Below are 18,608 nucleotides of genomic sequence, written 5' to 3' on the forward strand. Positions count from 1 at the left end.
TAATGTGAAATTCTAAAAATAAAACCAAAATTTTAAAATGAGGATATTAGAATATTTTCAAATAAAATAAGAACATTCTATGAAACACTATGTAAGTGTGTCAATAACATTTTGGAAGCATAATTGTCTTTTTTCTAAAACAACATTTATGTCAATCATATTTGCCAATTGAATTTTAACCCTTTTTTTTTATAAAGAAACAAATATTAACTATATAATTATAAGCTATTAAGAATTTCCATCCAAAATTTGTTCTAAAAATATAAAGTAAAATATTCTATTATATTTTTACCTTTCTATCTCGAAGCACACCCACTAAGTAATCACTAAACGGTCCTAATACTACAGGAGCAAGAATGGTGACGCTTTCACTTACAGCAACCTTCCTTATCACACTCAATTCTGCACATTGGAACACTAAAACGACGTCGCATACTCAACATAAAAATTTCCCATTGTTTACACCGTAACAAAAACTAACAATCACGTTCTTCCAACAAATTAGGGTTTCTTTCTCTCACTCTCTCTATCGTGCTTCGTTCATGGTAACAATTAGGGTTTAGTTCATTCACTCAATTCACAATTCAATTTTGAGTTTCTTGTTCAGAGCGTGAGAAAAGGAAATGGATCACGCGAGATCGAACAACATCGATGAGAATGTAGGAATTCCAGACGATTTGCGTTGCAAGAGGTCGGACGGGAAACAATGGAGGTGCACGGCGATGTCGATGCCGGATAAGACAGTTTGCGAGAAGCATTACATTCAGGCGAAGAAAAGAGCGGCGAATTCCGCCATGAGAGCTAATCTCAAGAAAGCGAAAACGTATCCTGACTCTGATGTTTATTTGGAGAGCAAGAGTGATGATTTTGATGCTCCTCTTTCTACTGCATTTAATACTAACCGTTCTGCTTCATCTGGGAAGAAGCTATTTGATAAGGTTTCGAAGAATCAGTTTCGATATACTCCTGAGGGTGCTGACACTACAAGGGGCTCTTCTTCCCGTCGTGATTCGAAGCTTGGTGAGGGTGATGATTCCCCTGATCATGCTGATGACGATGACGAGGATGCTGTTCCCTACGAAGAGAATTGGATCTCTAATGATTCGCCACCTGCTTCGGGTGATGAATCTGCAGGGAAAATGCCGCACGAGAGTCTTGATGCCAATGCTACTACTGTAAGTTTTGTATGCTTGGTTAGATAGTTTGTAGTGAGTACGTGGTTTTGTCATGTTGCTGATTTGAGAGGTGGTTGTTTGAAAATTGCTTTGCAGGAGTCTGATGGAACCTCGGATTCTTCTCAAGAGACTGGCGGGCAGACTTGTCATCAGTGCAGGAAGAATGTTAGAGATAGAGTTACTTGGTGCCTTAAGTGTGATAGGAGAGGATATTGTGATAGCTGTATATCAACTTTGTGAGTATCGAATGAATTTTAGTGAAGATACCTTCTTTTGGTTATTTTTTACCCCTCTGCTTTGGTTCAGATGGTGACTGGGTTTTATGGTTTACTTCTTTGCAGGTATTCTAACATTTCGTTGGATGAAGTTCAGAGGCTATGTCCTGCATGCCGTGGTATATGCAATTGTAAAATTTGCTTACGCAATGATAATTCAATTAAGGTATTTTTAGAGTTACTAGCATACCTTTGATTATGCACACCTTCAAAATTTTGGGTACGCTGTGCTTGTTCCTTTTCCAGTCAGTAAATTTTCTGGTTGTGCTGATGTTAAGGTTCGGATACGTGAGATACCTGTAATGGATAAGTTACAGTATCTTCACTTGTTGCTCTCATCGGTGCTTCCCGTGGTAAAGCAGATTCACCATGAACAATGTTTTGAAGTTGAACTTGAAAAGAAGTTGCGTGGTAAGATGCATTTTAAAGTTTATTTGGGTTTGCTTGCAGCCTTGAACTGCTATTGGTATTTAACTGTATTTCACTTTTATTTTTGAGTGTACTAGTATTTGACGATTTGAAAATATTGGTATCTTTCTCAGGTGCTGAAATAGATCTTCCAAGGACAAAATTGAATGCTGATGAGCAGATGTGCTGGTACATCTATGACACTTATTGAAATTGATGGTTTTTACGGGTTCCAAAGCACCATGAAAAGAGGTTCTTTATTTGTTTGTAGTACATAGCTAATTATTTATGTCTATTTGTTTTCTTGCAGCAATTTATGCAGGATACCTATCACTGATTATCACCGACGCTGTCCAAGTTGTTCATATGATTTGTGCCTTATTTGTTGCCGAGACCTTCGGGAAGCTACTGTACATCAAAGTAACGAACCTCAAACAGAGCAAGCAAGAACTACTGATCAAAACATATTGAGCAAGTTTCCTCACTGGAGATCCAATGACAATGGAAGTGTTCCATGCCCCCCTAAGGAGTATGGTGGTTGTGGTTATGCATCCTTAAATTTAAGTCGGATTTTCAAGATGAACTGGGTTGCAAAATTAATAAAAAATGTAGAAGAAATGGTTAGTGGATGTAAAATGAGTGATGCTGATAGTCCACTAAATACAGGATTGAATACTCTCAAACTTTGCCAATATTCTCAAAGAGAGGCTAGCAATGATAATTATCTTTATTGTCCAACATCGGAAGATCTCAAAACTGATGGGATTGGCATGTTTAGAATGCACTGGAAAACTGGTGAGCCCATTATCGTTAAGCAAGTATTTGATAGGTCATCAATTTCAAGCTGGGACCCATTGGTCATATGGAGAGGGATTCTAGAGACTACAGATGCGAATATGAAAGATGATAACAGAATGGTTAAGGCCATAGATTGCTTAGATGGGTCTGAGGTACACATCTGTAGATCTTCTCTTTTTGGCAGTTGAAATCATGTTAACTTTCTATTGCCGTGTTTACCAGATAATTATTTTTTTAAATTACTATACTTTATGGCTGAATTTGACAGGTTGATATTGAGCTTAGTCAGTTCATGAAAGGATATTCTGAGGGGCGTATTCTTGAAAATGGTTGGCCACAGATATTGAAGCTGAAAGATTGGCCTTCACCTAGAGTATCTGAAGAATTTCTTTTGTACCAAAGACCTGAATTTATCAGCAAGCTGCCTCTACTTCAGTATATTCACTCGAAGTGGGGCCTCCTTAATGTTGCAGCTAAGTTGCCTCATTACTCCTTGCAGAATGATGTAGGACCCAAGATCTATATATCTTACGGGATTAATGGTGAACTTGGCAGAGGTGATTCTGTGACAAAACTCCACTTCAATATGCGTGACATGGTATATTTCTCTATCCTCATTAACCCAAGATATGGAAATGGTCATTTTATCGCTTGCACTTTTGATTTTTTAGGGGACGCATTGTTTTACAAGCTGCAACTTCATTATAATTTGGGTTTAAATTTCAAGTGTTTTAATTTGTATTAATTTGATAGTTCATTGTTAATTTATGCTTAGTTGTGTATTTATTATTGCAGTTTTTGATTTTAAGTGCTCAGGGGTGTTTTTTTTTATACATAGGGAGTATCTTTTTCAAGTCTAAGAATCACATTTTGAGGAATACATGGCTAGAAAGTTATACCCGTGTTTTTTATAAAGTTGAAAAAAAATTATTTGTAGGTATAAAGCTTCCGAGGAAAGTAATTCCCATTGTTTTATTCTCATGCGAGAAGGTGGGAATGTGGATTTCCATAATCTTTTTTGAAAAAAGTATAACTACCAATTTCCCAAGGAATATCAAATTATATGCCAAACACTTTTATTTTAAAAAATACCCAGGAATTAAACTTCCATGTTTATATTCCTAGATTGATAACTTTCCTGGTAACTATTTTTGAATTCTTCAAACAAATGCCCCCTTAGTGACAATTTATAATGTGCCGATATGTTGGCAATAGGGCAGCGGTGGTAGGGTCTTGCACGGCGCTTTTGGCCCGCGAGCCGCTATCAACAATAGCAGGTGTAATGGCCTAGCAGCCCCAAAACCGCTATCACAACTACTATTAGGGATTTCGGGGCCAAATTGCTCAAAACCTTTTTACACACTTGTTTTTTCAAAGGTATAAATGTCAATTCATACCATTTAAAAAGTAAAATTATGTTCTTCATTCGGTTATGTTCTTGTTCACAAATAATCATTATGTTCTTCCTACTTTTGGTTTGGTTATGTTATGTTTTTCTTCTCTGTTTAAGTTTTATTGCTTTGTACTTTAGGGTTATTTAATTATTAAATACGAAGGTTTCTTTAATTTTGTACGTTTTTCTATTTTTGACTATTTATGTTTCCTTACAACAGTAGTCTTTGCAATATCAATTATCTCGCTATGTGCTATAGCATTTTAGGGGGTTGGTGTTATGCGGCACTATCTTGGATTAACAACATAGCGCCGTTTAAATTCAAATGCCAAAACAGTCGGATTGTATACCCAAACTCTGTAGAGTACCAAGTTATATATTTGTCAATGTCTCCTTTTCCTACTATATTTTCTAGAGTGAAATGTTGAAGTTTTGATTTTTTTGAAGAAAGAAAAGGAAAGTAGTAAGATGTTGGAGTAAAGTAACAAATATACTTTTTTTTGGACATTAAGTTTACTGGTTTTCAACAGGTGTACCTTTTGGTTCATACAAGTGAAGTGAAGCTGAAGGACTGGCAGAGAACAAAAATTGAAAAGATGCAGAAACCTCATAAGGAGTCTGAGGGGAAAGAATCTTATGGGGATCCACATATATGTTCAAGAGGGAGTTCACCTGATTCAGCCCTTTGTACAAAAATTAATGGACTAGATTTGGAATCAGACCAGAAAGATTCAACCATGGATCAAGGGTATGGAGTTTATTCTAGTGCTGAAGGGAATATGGGCAATTGTGAAATTCCATTAAGACAAAATGGAGTCACCTCTGAGATAACACATCCTGGAGTTCTTTGGGATGTCTTTCGTCGGCAGGATGTTCCAAAGGTGACTGAATATTTGAAAATGCATTGGAAGGAATTTGGGAAGTCAGATGATATAGTAAGTCTTACAAAACAATTAAAGTGACATTTCCTCCCAACTCTTTAGTTAGTTTACTTATATTGGTATTTTATTGCTGATGATAATTGTACTCCTCTGGATTCAAGGTTACCTGGCCTCTTTATGGCGGAGCTATTTTTCTTGACAGACTCCATAAAAGAAAGTTGAAGGAAGAATTCGGTAAGATCTTACTTTTATAATTATAGAATTTGGATGATTGACACAGGTGAACCTGCATAGTGCTTCGTTACACTAGCTTGCTTGTCATGAATACTAAATCAACCTTAGTATCCCCTTCCTGTCTTAAAAAATCTTTCCAAAGCTTTAGGTCACTTTCCCGCTCCTTTACTCTTGATTTCCCTCAAAATGCTCTATACTCTTATTTTAGCCTTTCTATTTTAAATTGAGCGCAATGTGGGGGTTATTACTTACTTCAACCTTTTAAGTCACCCCTCATAAAAAGAAACCGTTTAGTTCCCTTGTAAATCATCCAACATGGGTCAGGTAGCGCTTTCCTATTTCATCCTCACTTTCTATACATCTATACCTCACCATTAATTGCAATTTGCTTGCTTTGATAATTTTCTGCACATAATCTTTGATTTTATTAATTTTCAATGAAATGTAGTATAGACCCCCTTCTCAATTTCATTTTTTTAGGACAGGATTGGTGGTCTTCAGTTTTTTAGGACAAGGACAGTGTAGTTTTCTTGAATGCCCTCAATTTTTCCCGGGGGATTTTTCCACTTGAAAGCTCTCTCCCCGTCTGTATTACTGGGTTGATGCATTTTGCTGTGCCAGTATCTGTCTTAGGGTTGATGCATTTTGTTGTGCCAGTATCTGTCTTCAGTCTTCATTACGCACTTCAATAATGTTTGTTCAGAAAAATAATGGAAAAGTACATTTGCTGGCTTAAAAAAATTGTATGAGGTCTAATGAAAAAATATTTGTTTGTGAAGAAAAGCTTGGTACTGATGTGCTAAATTGCGGGTACACTAAAATTTCCGAAATTAATTATTTTTTATTTTATTGTTATCTTCTTTCTAACGCAATCACTGTCTTCCTATGTAGGAGTTGAGCCGTGGTCATTTGAACAGAATTTCGGGGAAGCTGTATTTGTTCCTGCTGGTTGCCCTTTTCAAGCAAGAAATGTTCAAGTGAGTTCACCTTATATAATTTAACTGGAGACCTTCATAGTTTTTAATATCCGTTACTTGAGCCACATCCAAAGAATGAAAGTTTTCGTCTGATTAGTGTCTATCATTGTTAACATTATCTCTTTAGTTGTTACGGAATATTTCTGAACATATTATGAATTCTCCTGTGATCATCTCTATATTTTGAAATTTTCAGTCAACTGTTCAATTGGGCCTTGATTTCTTATCTCCTGAAAGCCTGGGGGAGGCTGTAAGGTTGGCAGAGGAAGTTCGCCGTTTACCTAATGAACATGAAGCAAAGCTTCAAGTTTTGGAGGTCAGCAAAAAAAAGACTTGCACATAATTGTCAAGTTCTCTTTTTGTTTGTTACCACTTTGCCTACAATTTATGTCTCCTTTAAATAATGCTTTTCAATTATATTTCACTGATACTTAGATCTTACTCCTGAACTTATTTTTGTACATTTATGCAGGTTGGGAAGATATCTCTCTATGCCGCAAGTTCTGCAATCAAAGAAGTTCAGAAACTTGTGCTTGACCCAAAGTATGTAAATTTCAGATATGTTTCGTTTATCCCGCACACATACACACTTGATTCACAAGGGTTTTAAAATTGGTCACCTTAGACAGAAATGTTATGTTTGTTTCTTTATTCTTTGATTTTGTCCCATATCTCCACGTCTTTATGTTTTGTTTACAATACGATGTTTTGCCAGACTTGGCGGAGAGATTGGATATGGAGACCCTAATTTAACTGCAATGGTTTCAGAGAACTACGAGAAGACGTCTAAGCGTAGGCAGATTACTTGTGCATAAAGAGCTGTTATGTACAGTAATTATATTTTAGCAGTATTTTACAGATTGGTGTGTTTCAGTATAGTAGATCGAATATGTAGATAATTATTGAATGTGTATAATAGTTGCCGAAAAAAGAGATAGAATCAAGCTGTAATGAGAAATGTCAGATCTGTATTTTATTTCAGAAAGTGGAATAGAAACATGTAATTTAGTAAATATATATGAAGTCACAAGTTTATTTCTATTTGAGCGTGTTGACCTTTGAGTCAAACGTTTTGGGTTCAGAATTCGCAACAGCCAGGTATCACACATAGATCAAACATAGCTAAGCAAATCAAAACCTTAGCATTGGATATATATTTAACTTGTACTCCTGGCCCCGGCTCAAGAAACTACCACTCTTTCTTCTATTAAAGCTTTACACGAATCACTAACTTGTGAGATTGAACGAATCAGCGATTGCATAGAAATCTGACTTCATCCCAGGCCAGGCTGATTCAGGTGCCTGGGCATTTAACGTAAAAAGTTTACCACCACGAGCACAGCAGACACAAACATTATGTCGCCGGAAAGAGGGGCTCTCAACTTTGAATTCTAGCTCATAATATTTGGCATTTATAGCAGGGTCTTCTCTTAAACTTGATTCTATCAATGTTCCCTTTAAGTCCGGGCGCTGCCCAGATCCTGTTATGGTTCGAATTACAGCTTCCCCCACCTCCTGCGGGCTTCCAAATGCTTCAATCCTTGTAAAAGTTAAAAACAATAAAGTTTCCACAAGCACATAAAAATGATAAAAGTGAAACGACATTTCAATTAACAAACAGATATACTTACGAGAAGTCTTGAGCAACTGGCGAAACAATTACACTTAGATTGAGTTCCCCGTTGGAACCCGGGGGACCAAATGCAACAACTGGTTCCGTGACATTAGAACGTGGCCGTAAATTCAGCGGCGGAGGATCCAATGATAGTTCCATTTCTCTTTTTTTAGCAGCTCGATACAGCAGTGTCTGATCTCCAACCCAATTCTTCGGGTATATAAATTCTGTTAATTTAATATACCATCCAAATTAAAAGTTAATAAAACGCACTACTAAGCTTTTTAATCTACATAATAAAGTAAATAAAATAAATTACCGAACCCCTCTCTCGTGTCAATATAACGGGTGTAACCGCCGATAGGATAAAGCACGTCTAGCTTCAGCTTACGACCATTCTGTGGAGACAAACCTAACAAAAAACTCGTGATGCCACAAAAATTTGCACCTAAAGCTACAAGTGAAGCTGAACCTATTCCCACAAGAAGCCGCCGCTCAAATTTCGTCGCCAATTCCTTCGCAGGTGACCACACTACCGCCTCTTTCACTTTCAGTTTATCTTCGTCGCTCGAACACCGTACTATTCCTATGCCATTTCTGTTCCATACCCCAAACCTTCCTTGCACTTGCACTGCCATCTTTCAACACTTTATGTCATAAATAACGTAACATATACTCTTATGTTAAAGTAGTAACCTCTTTCTTAAAAACAAAAAATGCTATACAATTATAAGAAAATAAATAATGAAGCGGTGCATTGTGATTGGTTGGGATATCATAGCACTTATCTAGTTTTTTGTGGCTCTCATTTCATGAAGGTTCTCAACACTAGTACATTTTAATTTGTGTATTAATTTGCCAATATATGTAATGTATTGAACAGAGAATTCTTAATTAATGATTTGCCAATTGTAACATTTGAATACAAATTTATCATATACCAAAAGAGTCTACAACATTACACTTACACTGACTAGCTTGTCATAAATGCAAAATCGACCAATTAATATCTATGATTTGATGTGTCATGGTCGAAAAGAAGGGGGGTGTGGGGTAGTTAAATACTAGTATAAAAATAAAAAAAAACAAAAATAAAAGCAACCCACTAACTAAAAAAGTTGAATATTACTACTATTATTAACTATTTCTTGGTTCCCCAACCAAATCAGGTGGTGGTCTTTTCAAATGTTGCTGGTTGCTGAAAAGGTTTCAAACCCTCCATTCTTGGTTGACCAATTTCTCCAAACCTCATCTGCTGCTACTGCTGCTGCAGCACTTTCTGCTTGTTGCTGTTGTTGTTGTGTACCGTGTGCACCCCCTCCATAGAAATTACCGTGTGCACCCCCTCCTCCTATCCCCAACAAATCCAGTGTCATTACATCTCCCCCACCACTTCCTTTACTTCCACCAATATTCATAATATTATTACTTGATGCACCTCCTCCTACAACACTGTTCATGCTTTGAGTTTGATTGTTCTGTTCAATGATCTTGGATAAAGCCTTACTTTGATCCAATATAGCATTAAACATGTCAACTCCATTCATCGAACCATTAACACCTCCTCCGGTTATCATCCCATTTGCATTGAAATTATTATTAATATACTGAGGTTGTTGCTGTTGCTGTTGCATGTAGTGATTCATGAAAGAATGTCCTTGTTGTTGCACCACACCGAACAGCGGTGGAGCCATCATGTTTGTAGCAACGGTTGTTTTATCTGTCATAATCATACCTGTGTTGCTATTACTCACGGTTGCACCCATTTGAGCAGCTTTTTGTAACAATGCAGTAGCTGACATGTGAGGTGAGGTTGCAGCTGGAGATAAATGGAGTGATCCGTTTTCTTCCAAGATGTTGTTGAGTGAGTTATTTGAACTCAGTTGAAGAGAAGGAGATGAAGTTGACGATGAAAGACTTCTAGTGAATATATTGCTGTTGAAGGGTTTCACAGGAACTGACATGAGATCGTGAGGTGATGATAGTGGATGTTTGTGATCTGAAAGGTTGAACTCTGAAGCTCCAACAATTTGTGAGTTGTTTTGGTTCATTGGTAATATTGAAGAAACAAGATTTGGAATTTGTTGGTGCTGTTGCATGTTTGATAATTGTACTGAGCCTTCGTTGGCTTTGTTGTTCTCTTCAGCTAATGCATCACAGAAAGCTCTGTGGGTAATGAAGCTGTCTCTTCTGCAGAAAAATAAACCAATATAAATATATTAAGATCAAAACGGTTGAGAAACATGCATGGTGAACTTGACTTGAGTTTTCCACTGATGGACTGGGACTGACGACATGAGGTTTTACTCTGGACAGACAATCCTCAAAGCCGTTTCAAGTAAAGTAGTCAAACAAGAGAAAATATGTCTAAACAATCAACACGATTTCATATCATTTGTCTCCCACATTTTTGGTTACCTAACACCAGAGACAAAGAGACATACCGAAAGACCATGCATTGCAATCTTGTCTCATAGATCAATGAATGTAGTTTGAAGATTATTGATTTTTCCATTTAAAAAGAGATAGTAGCGCAACTTGTATATTAAAAATAATAAGGTAGTTTAATTTCTTATGAAGATAGTGCATGTATATACGTAGGAATCTTTGACTAAGCATGATAAATTTAATAATATATACGTAGTGATAAGAACAACTAATTGAAACCTAAACTAGAAAAAGTTGTAATAAAAAATGAGTTCTAATGAGATGAAAGAAAGTTCATAGGGTGTGTGGTCAAAGAAAATTAACTCTACAATATCTTTTTCTTAGCTGCCAAAACGGCACGCAGGCACTTTAATATCAAAAGGACAGCCACTGCATGAAAATTCAACTGGTGCAAGAAGCAATAGTAAAAGAAAGAAAGAAAAACACTATTGAAAAGTCAAATAAATCTACAAGTTTTTCATACCTAGAAAAGATGGTTCCACAGTCACATTTGTATTCCCTTGTACCACAGATTTTAGAATGAGCTTTCCAATCAGATTGAACAGCATATTTCTTAGAACACTTATCACATTTCCACTTCTTCTCACCGTGCTTTCTACAAAAGTGCTTTTTAATACCAGTAAGATCACCAAGTGCTCTTGCAGGGTTATGGTGAACACAGGAAGGTTCAGGACAAACATAAACCTTCTTTATAATCTCACTAGTTGTTCTCTGCTTAAGCTTCCATGGCAAGTTGTGTCCTCTTCGGTGCAGTTGAAGATTTTGATCTCTTTGAAAACCTTTGTTGCATATTTCACATACGAATCTGTTTGTAGCCATTAGTGTTGTTGGTGATAAAGCTATCACTTCAGCACTTGGATCTTCACAAATATAATTAAACACATTTATTAAATTAAAAAATAAATATACATGTGTGAAACAAAGAAAAAAAAGAAAATATAAGTCAAGAAAAGTCAACAGTAGACAACAATGATTGTAGCAAGACAATAATTGAGGTTTTTTTCTTTTCTTTCTTCTTCTCCTAGTTACACAAACCAATAATTCATCGTTTATTTTTAGCTATATTAATTATATTCTACCTTAATTAAAACATATCCCAACTACATAGATCTTTGTCTTCTCTATAATTAAAGAATAATTAGGACTTCCTAATCTATACTAGATCAAGCCTTATCTTTTAATTTCATGGAGCCTATAAATGTTTTAATTAAATACACTCTAATTAATAATTAACCAAGCATGCCATTGTCCAAAAATTAAATTTTACATATATTTGAATTTATCATTTTTCAACATATTTTAGTAGAAATTTATTAACCACTATTTTTTTTTAAAATTAATCAATATGAAGGTTGAAGAAATAAATAATATACTACATATGTTTCAACTTTCATTTGATTAGCATTTAATTACATAAATTCTTGCAAAACTAATACATGTCCCAATAAACTAAGAATGAATAAGAAAATAAAAGAAAAAGATAATTAAATTAAATTTTTTTATTACCTGGATTTCCTGGTAGGTTCCTTTTTCTCTTAAGAGGTGGTTGTAAATTAGAGTTGGAACCATTGCTATTATTTGTTGTAGTAGTAGTTGAAGTATGAGAATGTGGACTATGAAATTGACCAAGAATTTCATTTTGTTGTTGATGATGTTTAACTCCATCTTGATCTCTGGTATTCTCTGTAGAGAAGCTACCACTATCACAACTTGTGATGTTTGACATAGCAAAATTAAGAAAAAGGGAAGAAGAAAAATAATGTTCCCTTAATTAATTAAAAAACAAACTAGTGAGTGTTTGTTTCACTAGTTTTGGTGTTGTTGGAGGAAGAGAAGTAAGGAAGAAAAGATGGAGTTTGTGGAAGTAGAGGAAGACAAAAAACCAGGAAACTCTCCTCCTTTTATGGTGTGTGAAGATGAGAGTGTTTGTTGGCATAAGAATACAAGAAACAGGCTTTGGATTTGCATTGTAATTAAATTATATAATGTACATTTTCAGGCATTGGTTTTTGTACTGGTAGATATATGCCCTTAACATTGTTTGATATTATGGAAATGCCCTTCACTTACTTTTTTTGGATGTATATTTATATTTATGATTATATGTAATTCAGTTTAATGTTGTTTATATTTGAGGAAAAATGGAATATTAATCATGCTTACGTTAAAAACAACATTACTAAAAAAGTGTCAATGTTCTTGTAATGAAAGGTTTTTTTTAATAAAAGAATTATTTTTAGACATAAAAAAGCTTCTGTTAAAAAAAATTAATTTTTCATATAATTTTTAGATTTTAAATAAATGATAAATTATACTCTTTAATAACTTATTTGTTCTGGTAACCACTTTTAAATGATATTTTTTAAATTCATTATAAACGTTATGTATTTAACTCTAGAGAAAACGGGTCATGCACTGACAGCAGTGTAAAAAAATTTTACATTGTCAACCAATCACGATCATGTATCCTACCAAGTCACACTGTCATTTTTAAATTACTGAGATGAGATGACATGGCAGAATGATATATTCTTATTGGATGACAGTGTAAAACTTTTTTACACTGTTAGTGCATCACCATTAAACCCTTAACTATATTATTCACTTTGTCATGAAAAAGCTACAATATTTACGGTAAATTCAAAATATAATTTATAGTGATTTATAAAAAAAGAATCTTAATTATAATTTTGATTTATTTTATTTTATTTTATAACATAGTGATTTATTATTGTGAAGACCTCAAAATATAAATCGAATCAATTAATATATATTTCGTTTAACCAAATAAAATAACATAAATATAATTTATGCGTTGTTTCAACATTATTATAACACAAATAATATATAGTTAAATATTCCTTTGTTAAAACTTACCATCCTTTACGAAATTGGATTAATACTACATTCAAGTCTTCTCAAATGGGGGTTTAATTTATTTATAGGCATCACAATGAGTGAATATAAATACATTGAGTATATATTATTAAATCTAGTTTAACTAGTTTTTGAAAAGGATCTATTATCAACAAGGCAACAAGAAATACCAATTTCAGTAACCTTAGATTACTTTATATAGATATAACAAAAACTAATCAATTATTAAAAAAAATCAATTGAAAAATATGTAAATAAAATCCATCACTACCTACTAAAAATTATATTGTAATTTAATTTTGCCGTAAAAAACGAATAATTTTTTTTTTTTGTATAAAAATCTAGGATAAACATATAAAAAAATATTTACAAAGAATTTATATTTACAATTATATCTTCTAAGAATTAGTGATATTCAAATTTAAAATTAAGAACATTTTTATATTTAGACAAATTTTGGAAGGGTATTAAGGGTATTATACTTGTGATAGTCTTTTTAAAAGTTTAATTTATAATAATTTCGACGTTGCTAGCGGACGAGGGATTCAAGTTGGAAAGTTTGTCTGTTTCTGCGGATATTTTAAAAAGTTTAGCATTATTCCCAAAATACCCTTGTTCTTTCATGAAAATAACAAAGCTGCCACTACGAAACGAAGAAGCTGAATCAGCCGCCTAGACCTTATAATTACCAATTTAACCTTACCTTGTCACGGGTGAACTCTGATCGAATCATTCTCGAAAATGACCCCACAATAATACAAATATTCTTCTGTTCACGTGTCTTCGTGGTAATTTCCAATAGGTTATAGGTAATTATGATAATAAAACGAAACATTTGTTTTTAACTCATTAACTTTGAAATTAGAATTTCAATAAGAATTATTATGAACATAGGTTACCATTTAATCCTATAGATTTGGGTCATATTAACTTATTTTCATTACTTTTTATATGTTTGTTTTTTCTTTGTTATTCAATTATAATGTATTACTCAATGAGTCAAGATTCCCAAAGGTTGAATATGAATTTCAAAAAATTCAAAAAATTATATAGATATTATATGGTGCCTTTTAGTCAAAAGAATATGTTTTAGTTTGATTTTTTCTTTTTGATTGACACATTTATTCCATTATTCAGTCTATTGAAAAAATCAAGTTTTATGTGTAAAAAGAAATAGAAAATGAAGAAATTTTGTTGTTTTATTTTTGGGATTTATTTAATAATTTGTGTATTTAGTCTAATAAATGATTAAATATGTATGTTTTATCCGCACTACAATTACAATTTTAAACCAAAATTCTAATATACACGTCGCGCTCAACTATGTTTTTTAACATAAAATTTTACAATTTTAAATTTATTATATGCAGTGGCAGCGGATAGGGGCGGTTCCAAGGTCCAACGAGTCTGGGTTCAACTCTTATTTTCTTTGTACTCTCCCATTTTAATACTTGATTTTTAGACAAAATTAAGGGTAAAATTAAGAGCAAAATTAGTAAAAATAGGATGTGAAAATTAAAATAAATTAATAATTAATGGTGTAAAGTTTTTGTCCAAACTGTCTAAAATTCTTGACTTTGCCACTACCAGCGGACCCTCCCATCATCATTTTTTTAAAGATAAATCAATGTTTTATTTCTGTAGTCTCAACTATGTCCGCTCCAATTTTTTTTCAGACTTTTTGCACAATTGGTCTAAACAGATGACATGTCTCTTTGCCATTTCTAATAATAAATAAGATGTATTTAAAAAAATATTTTTTTTATAAATATGATTAAAGAGTATTTATTTCTTTAATATAAATTAAAAAATTATTGCAATTTGAAATATATTTTTCATCTACTCTTTCTTTTTCAAAATAGTATAAATTTTTGGATGTTTTTTTTCTCCGGGCAATACTGTTTAGGGTAAAAAAATATGTGTCGTATTGATGGGACTTTGGAACCGCAGGTATGCTGCTATATCACGTACTAGTACACTTTTTTTTGTTCATAATGATAGCAATATTGAACCACTTATTGGCTCCAGATTTTGTATCTATCTTCGTTTCTCTTTATGAAAATGACAATTTTGAGGATTTCATATAAAAAAAAGAGTGACAATTTTGAGGTTATTTGAAAATTGAACTAAATTTATTCAACAAATAATTACTTTATAATAACGAAAGAAAGAAAGTGACCATTGCATCTTATTGCGCTGTCATGGCCACCGTCCTTTACGTTATTTTCTCCTCAGCGTGTCCCGCGAGTACAAATTCTTCATCATTCATATTTGAAAAACTTGTGTTTTAGTTTTCACGAATAAGAAAAACAAGGAAATTAAATATCTCTTTAGTATGAATCATACAAAACTTATTATAATATTTTAGTTGTATAGAGAACTTTTTTTGATACTTTTTTATTTGTTTAGCATAATATAGCCCACTTTAAAAAAATTATTGTACTTTTTTTAAAGAAACTATTCAAAACAATTTACTATGTAAAATAATTTTTGATTTGAAAACAATCTAATTTCTTTGCATTAAATGAGATAATTCTTTTTTTACATACAACAGATCAAATAAGCGTCTATTTAAATAAAGGGAAATGCTAACAAGTGCCCCAGGGGCACTCTTTAATAGCTTTAAAAAGTAAGTTTTTCTTGGAAATATGCGTAATTAATGCATCGAAAATTGAAATGGTGAACTTTTGAAAGAATATTTTCTTTATTTAGAATGCTTAAAGAGTGCCCCTGGGGCACTCGTTAGCATGACCCTTAAATAAATTATTTTCTTTTAGAGATGCATTGATATATAAACTCTAGACTAGAATCGATTATTTTTAGGATATTTTAAAATTTTTCTAGGCTATTTTGGGTCAACCACATACTCAGGAAATCACATATCTCTAATGCACCCGACTGACATCTGCATCTCATGGTAGTTAGTTAACGAGTTAGTTATTCGACTCCTTTAAATATGCAAATGACGTCATTTCAAGTAACAATTTTCAAACATAATTGACATGTTCTTTCTCTCATTCACATACTGACTTGAACGTTGGAGTGCTAACCTTGCAGGTACATTCCCCGCTTCGTTGCATTGGAAGCTATCCACCACTGTAGATTTCGTGACCACATCTATTTCTATTTATGGTACAAAACAACGAGACCGTCTATGGGAAGTGACTTTTGATTCCCACGTATCTCATGATTCCCTATTTCCAAGTACATTCCTCTAGTGTGAGGTTCTCCTCAACTGAGGGGCAGAGCAAACATCTTGCTGCTGACACAGATGGAGGTCTGGCCAGGGGCGGCGATGGTTCATTGTCTTCGGGTCAGATGTAGACGCGTCCTCGACAGAGGGGCAGAAGGAAAGGAGTTTCCCTTTACCCTTAGCTGGTTGGATCAGAGCTATCAGGTCGTTCTGGGTATAGAAGTGGATTGAGCTATGCCTAACCATTGGAGCAGTCTGGAACAAATTTCATATGTCTTAGGTATATTATTTAGATTGCAATAAGAGACAATATGCAATAGCATATTTAGTATATATGAAGTCTAAGCCTATAAATAGTGTGATAACTAATTAATTTTCCTTTTATTTTCAAATGGATCTCTCTAACATCCACTTATATTTGAGTTCATTTAATTAATCAAATATATAATTAATTATCTCATTAAAATCTATCTAGCTTTATTACTTAAATTGATCAATATTCATTTTAGGTTCATAATTTATAAATAAGTAATATAATTTAATAAATAAATATACCCGTAAAATAATGAAATATAATTAAACTAAATATTTTTAAGAAACCTCGTTTTAAAATTGGGGTTCTAAGCCATTTAATTTGTTGAAGTGCTAAGTCGATTTCAAAGGATATATAGAGTTAATGAGAGAGAAATGAAAATCCTTTAATATGAGAGGGTGGAAAGAATAATATATTCTAAAGGAGAAACTAAAGTTGATAAATACAGTTTGAAGAAGGGGCATATGAAATATTGTTGAAATATTAGTTCAAGATTGAGTGATGCAAAGTATCAGCTGATGTATCTATAGATAAAAAGAGAAATACAAAAGGGTTATCATATTTAGATTTGGAGAATTTGTCGTCTCAAATGTTATTTCTTTCTAAAGTTAATTGCAATATGCATTGAAAAAAACCTCAATTGTTATGGCTAAAAATGTGATGCCAATTCTAAATTCTTTCATGAGTTGTGTCATGTATGAAAAGGAACAATTTCATCCATTACATAGATGTTAATGATACTAGGGTGGAAGGTGTGATGGGTATCCACAAAGTTAGGTTCAATGATTTTAGTAAACATTATGATTCAGTTAACTTTGAGAAACACATGGTGGATAATATTGCTTTAAAGTTTCTAGAGAAACCTAAGTGGCCCAACTTGTGGACCTGTTTACAAAGGAAGAGGTGAAGAAGGCATTTTGAGATTGTGATAATTTCAAAATCCCAGTCTCAGATGGGGTAAAATTTGATGTTATTAAAGATTGTTGGACAGATATAAAAATGTACTTCATGAGATTTTTGTCAGAATTATATTCAAATAACAAGCTAGTAAAATGTGTTAATTTCAACTTTATAACCTTAGTCCCTAAAATAATAATCCCAATAGATCAATCTCTTTGGTTGGGTGTATGCCTAAAATGTTGGCTAAAGTTCTAGATAATCGTCTGAAGGAAGTTATAGGTACTGTTATTTCTGAAGTCTAGTCAACTTTTATGAAAGGGCAAAAAAATATTGGATGACATTGTTAAATGCAATGAATGGTGAGAGGTGTTATGAGGTGAAAAAGAGACGATCTTGTTAAAATTGGATTTTAGGAAGGCTTATAATTTATTATAATGAAGGTATCCGGAGGCAATGGCGTATAAAATGGGCGTCCTCGTGAAGTTGAGAAATTGGATTTTGGAGTGTGCTTAGTTATATAAAATATCAATTATTGTTATTAGAAACCTAATTGAAGAATTCACAATGGAAAATGGTTGATGACAAGGGGACCATCTTTCCCAGTTTCTAACCATTTTGGCGGCATAAGGTTTGAATGTCATGTTAAATGCTTCCATTAGTGTTGGTCTTTTCACAAGTTATGATATTGGGATAAAATTAGTTTGTGGAATATCCCACCTCCAGTTTATTGATGATACCTTAATTTTGTTCAAAAAGAGTTGAAAAATTATTAGATCCATAAAGATGATTCAGTTTCTTTTTGAATCCATCTCGGAATTGAATATTTTTTAAGACTTCTTCTTTAGTTGTCGACAAATTGTACTATTTCAATTATGGATATAAGAAGGTTGGGTTCAGAGTCAAAGATTTAGGTTGAAGGTGAAAGAAATGCTCTTTACTTGTGAGGAAGATCATGTAATAGATTGTTTCTATTTGTTAAGTAACTTTGTTTTGCATGATAATGTTACTCACCATTTAGTGTGGATTTCAAACCAAAAGACTGACCACTCAATGAAAAGAGGTTATTATATTGTGACACACGAAGACCAAATTGATTATGCCCATATGAAGCCCTTACAAAA

General features: G+C 33.3%; 3 protein-coding genes across 3 annotated transcripts; 1 reads left to right on the forward strand and 2 right to left on the reverse strand.

Annotated features, from left to right (window-relative positions):
- The first annotated feature begins 314 nt into the window (after positions 1 to 314).
- Positions 315 to 7,182, forward strand: LOC131644082 (E3 ubiquitin-protein ligase JMJ24). The gene is made up of 13 exons (XM_058914473.1): positions 315 to 1,175; positions 1,272 to 1,411; positions 1,517 to 1,616; positions 1,729 to 1,861; positions 1,993 to 2,047; positions 2,169 to 2,808; positions 2,925 to 3,254; positions 4,580 to 4,984; positions 5,092 to 5,164; positions 6,056 to 6,141; positions 6,338 to 6,457; positions 6,614 to 6,684; positions 6,857 to 7,182. The coding sequence occupies exons 1-13, from the start codon at positions 624 to 626 to the stop codon at positions 6,954 to 6,956; spliced, it is 2,805 nt and encodes a 934-aa protein (XP_058770456.1). The 5' UTR covers positions 315 to 623; the 3' UTR covers positions 6,957 to 7,182.
- On the reverse strand, positions 7,090 to 8,477 carry LOC131644084 (psbP domain-containing protein 7, chloroplastic). Its single transcript, XM_058914475.1, has 3 exons — positions 8,076 to 8,477; positions 7,773 to 7,983; positions 7,090 to 7,681 (listed from the first exon to the last, which is right to left on the reverse strand). The coding sequence occupies exons 1-3, from the start codon at positions 8,392 to 8,394 to the stop codon at positions 7,369 to 7,371; spliced, it is 843 nt and encodes a 280-aa protein (XP_058770458.1). The 5' UTR covers positions 8,395 to 8,477; the 3' UTR covers positions 7,090 to 7,368.
- Positions 8,478 to 8,629: 152 nt separating this feature from the next.
- Positions 8,630 to 12,165, reverse strand: LOC131644083 (zinc finger protein GAI-ASSOCIATED FACTOR 1-like). Its single transcript, XM_058914474.1, has 3 exons — positions 11,711 to 12,165; positions 10,668 to 11,064; positions 8,630 to 9,946 (listed from the first exon to the last, which is right to left on the reverse strand). Exons 1-3 carry the CDS (start codon positions 11,928 to 11,930, stop codon positions 8,938 to 8,940), a joined length of 1,626 nt encoding a protein of 541 aa, XP_058770457.1. The 5' UTR covers positions 11,931 to 12,165; the 3' UTR covers positions 8,630 to 8,937.
- Between the last annotated feature and the right edge of the window lie 6,443 nt (positions 12,166 to 18,608).

Source organism: Vicia villosa, linkage group LG1, assembly GCF_029867415.1.
Source record: "Vicia villosa cultivar HV-30 ecotype Madison, WI linkage group LG1, Vvil1.0, whole genome shotgun sequence".
NCBI classification, from domain to species: Eukaryota; Viridiplantae; Streptophyta; class Magnoliopsida; order Fabales; family Fabaceae; genus Vicia; species Vicia villosa.

Coding starts and splice junctions, on each gene's coding strand:
- LOC131644083 (XM_058914474.1), bottom strand. CDS start 11,930: ATGTCAAACATCACAAGTTGTGATAGTGGTAGCTTCTCTACAGAGAAT. Junction 11,065..11,710: donor GAACCTACCAGGAAATCCAG/GTAATAAAAAAA, acceptor ATATTTGTGAAG/ATCCAAGTGCTGAAGTGATA. Junction 9,947..10,667: donor TGTGGAACCATCTTTTCTAG/GTATGAAAAACT, acceptor ATTTTTCTGCAG/AAGAGACAGCTTCATTACCC.
- LOC131644082 (XM_058914473.1), top strand. CDS start 624: ATGGATCACGCGAGATCGAACAACATCGATGAGAATGTAGGAATTCCA. Junction 4,985..5,091: donor TTGGGAAGTCAGATGATATA/GTAAGTCTTACA, acceptor TCTGGATTCAAG/GTTACCTGGCCTCTTTATGG. Junction 6,685..6,856: donor AAACTTGTGCTTGACCCAAA/GTATGTAAATTT, acceptor ATGTTTTGCCAG/ACTTGGCGGAGAGATTGGAT.
- LOC131644084 (XM_058914475.1), bottom strand. CDS start 8,394: ATGGCAGTGCAAGTGCAAGGAAGGTTTGGGGTATGGAACAGAAATGGC. Junction 7,984..8,075: donor TGACACGAGAGAGGGGTTCG/GTAATTTATTTT, acceptor TTAAATTAACAG/AATTTATATACCCGAAGAAT. Junction 7,682..7,772: donor CCAGTTGCTCAAGACTTCTC/GTAAGTATATCT, acceptor AACTTTTACAAG/GATTGAAGCATTTGGAAGCC.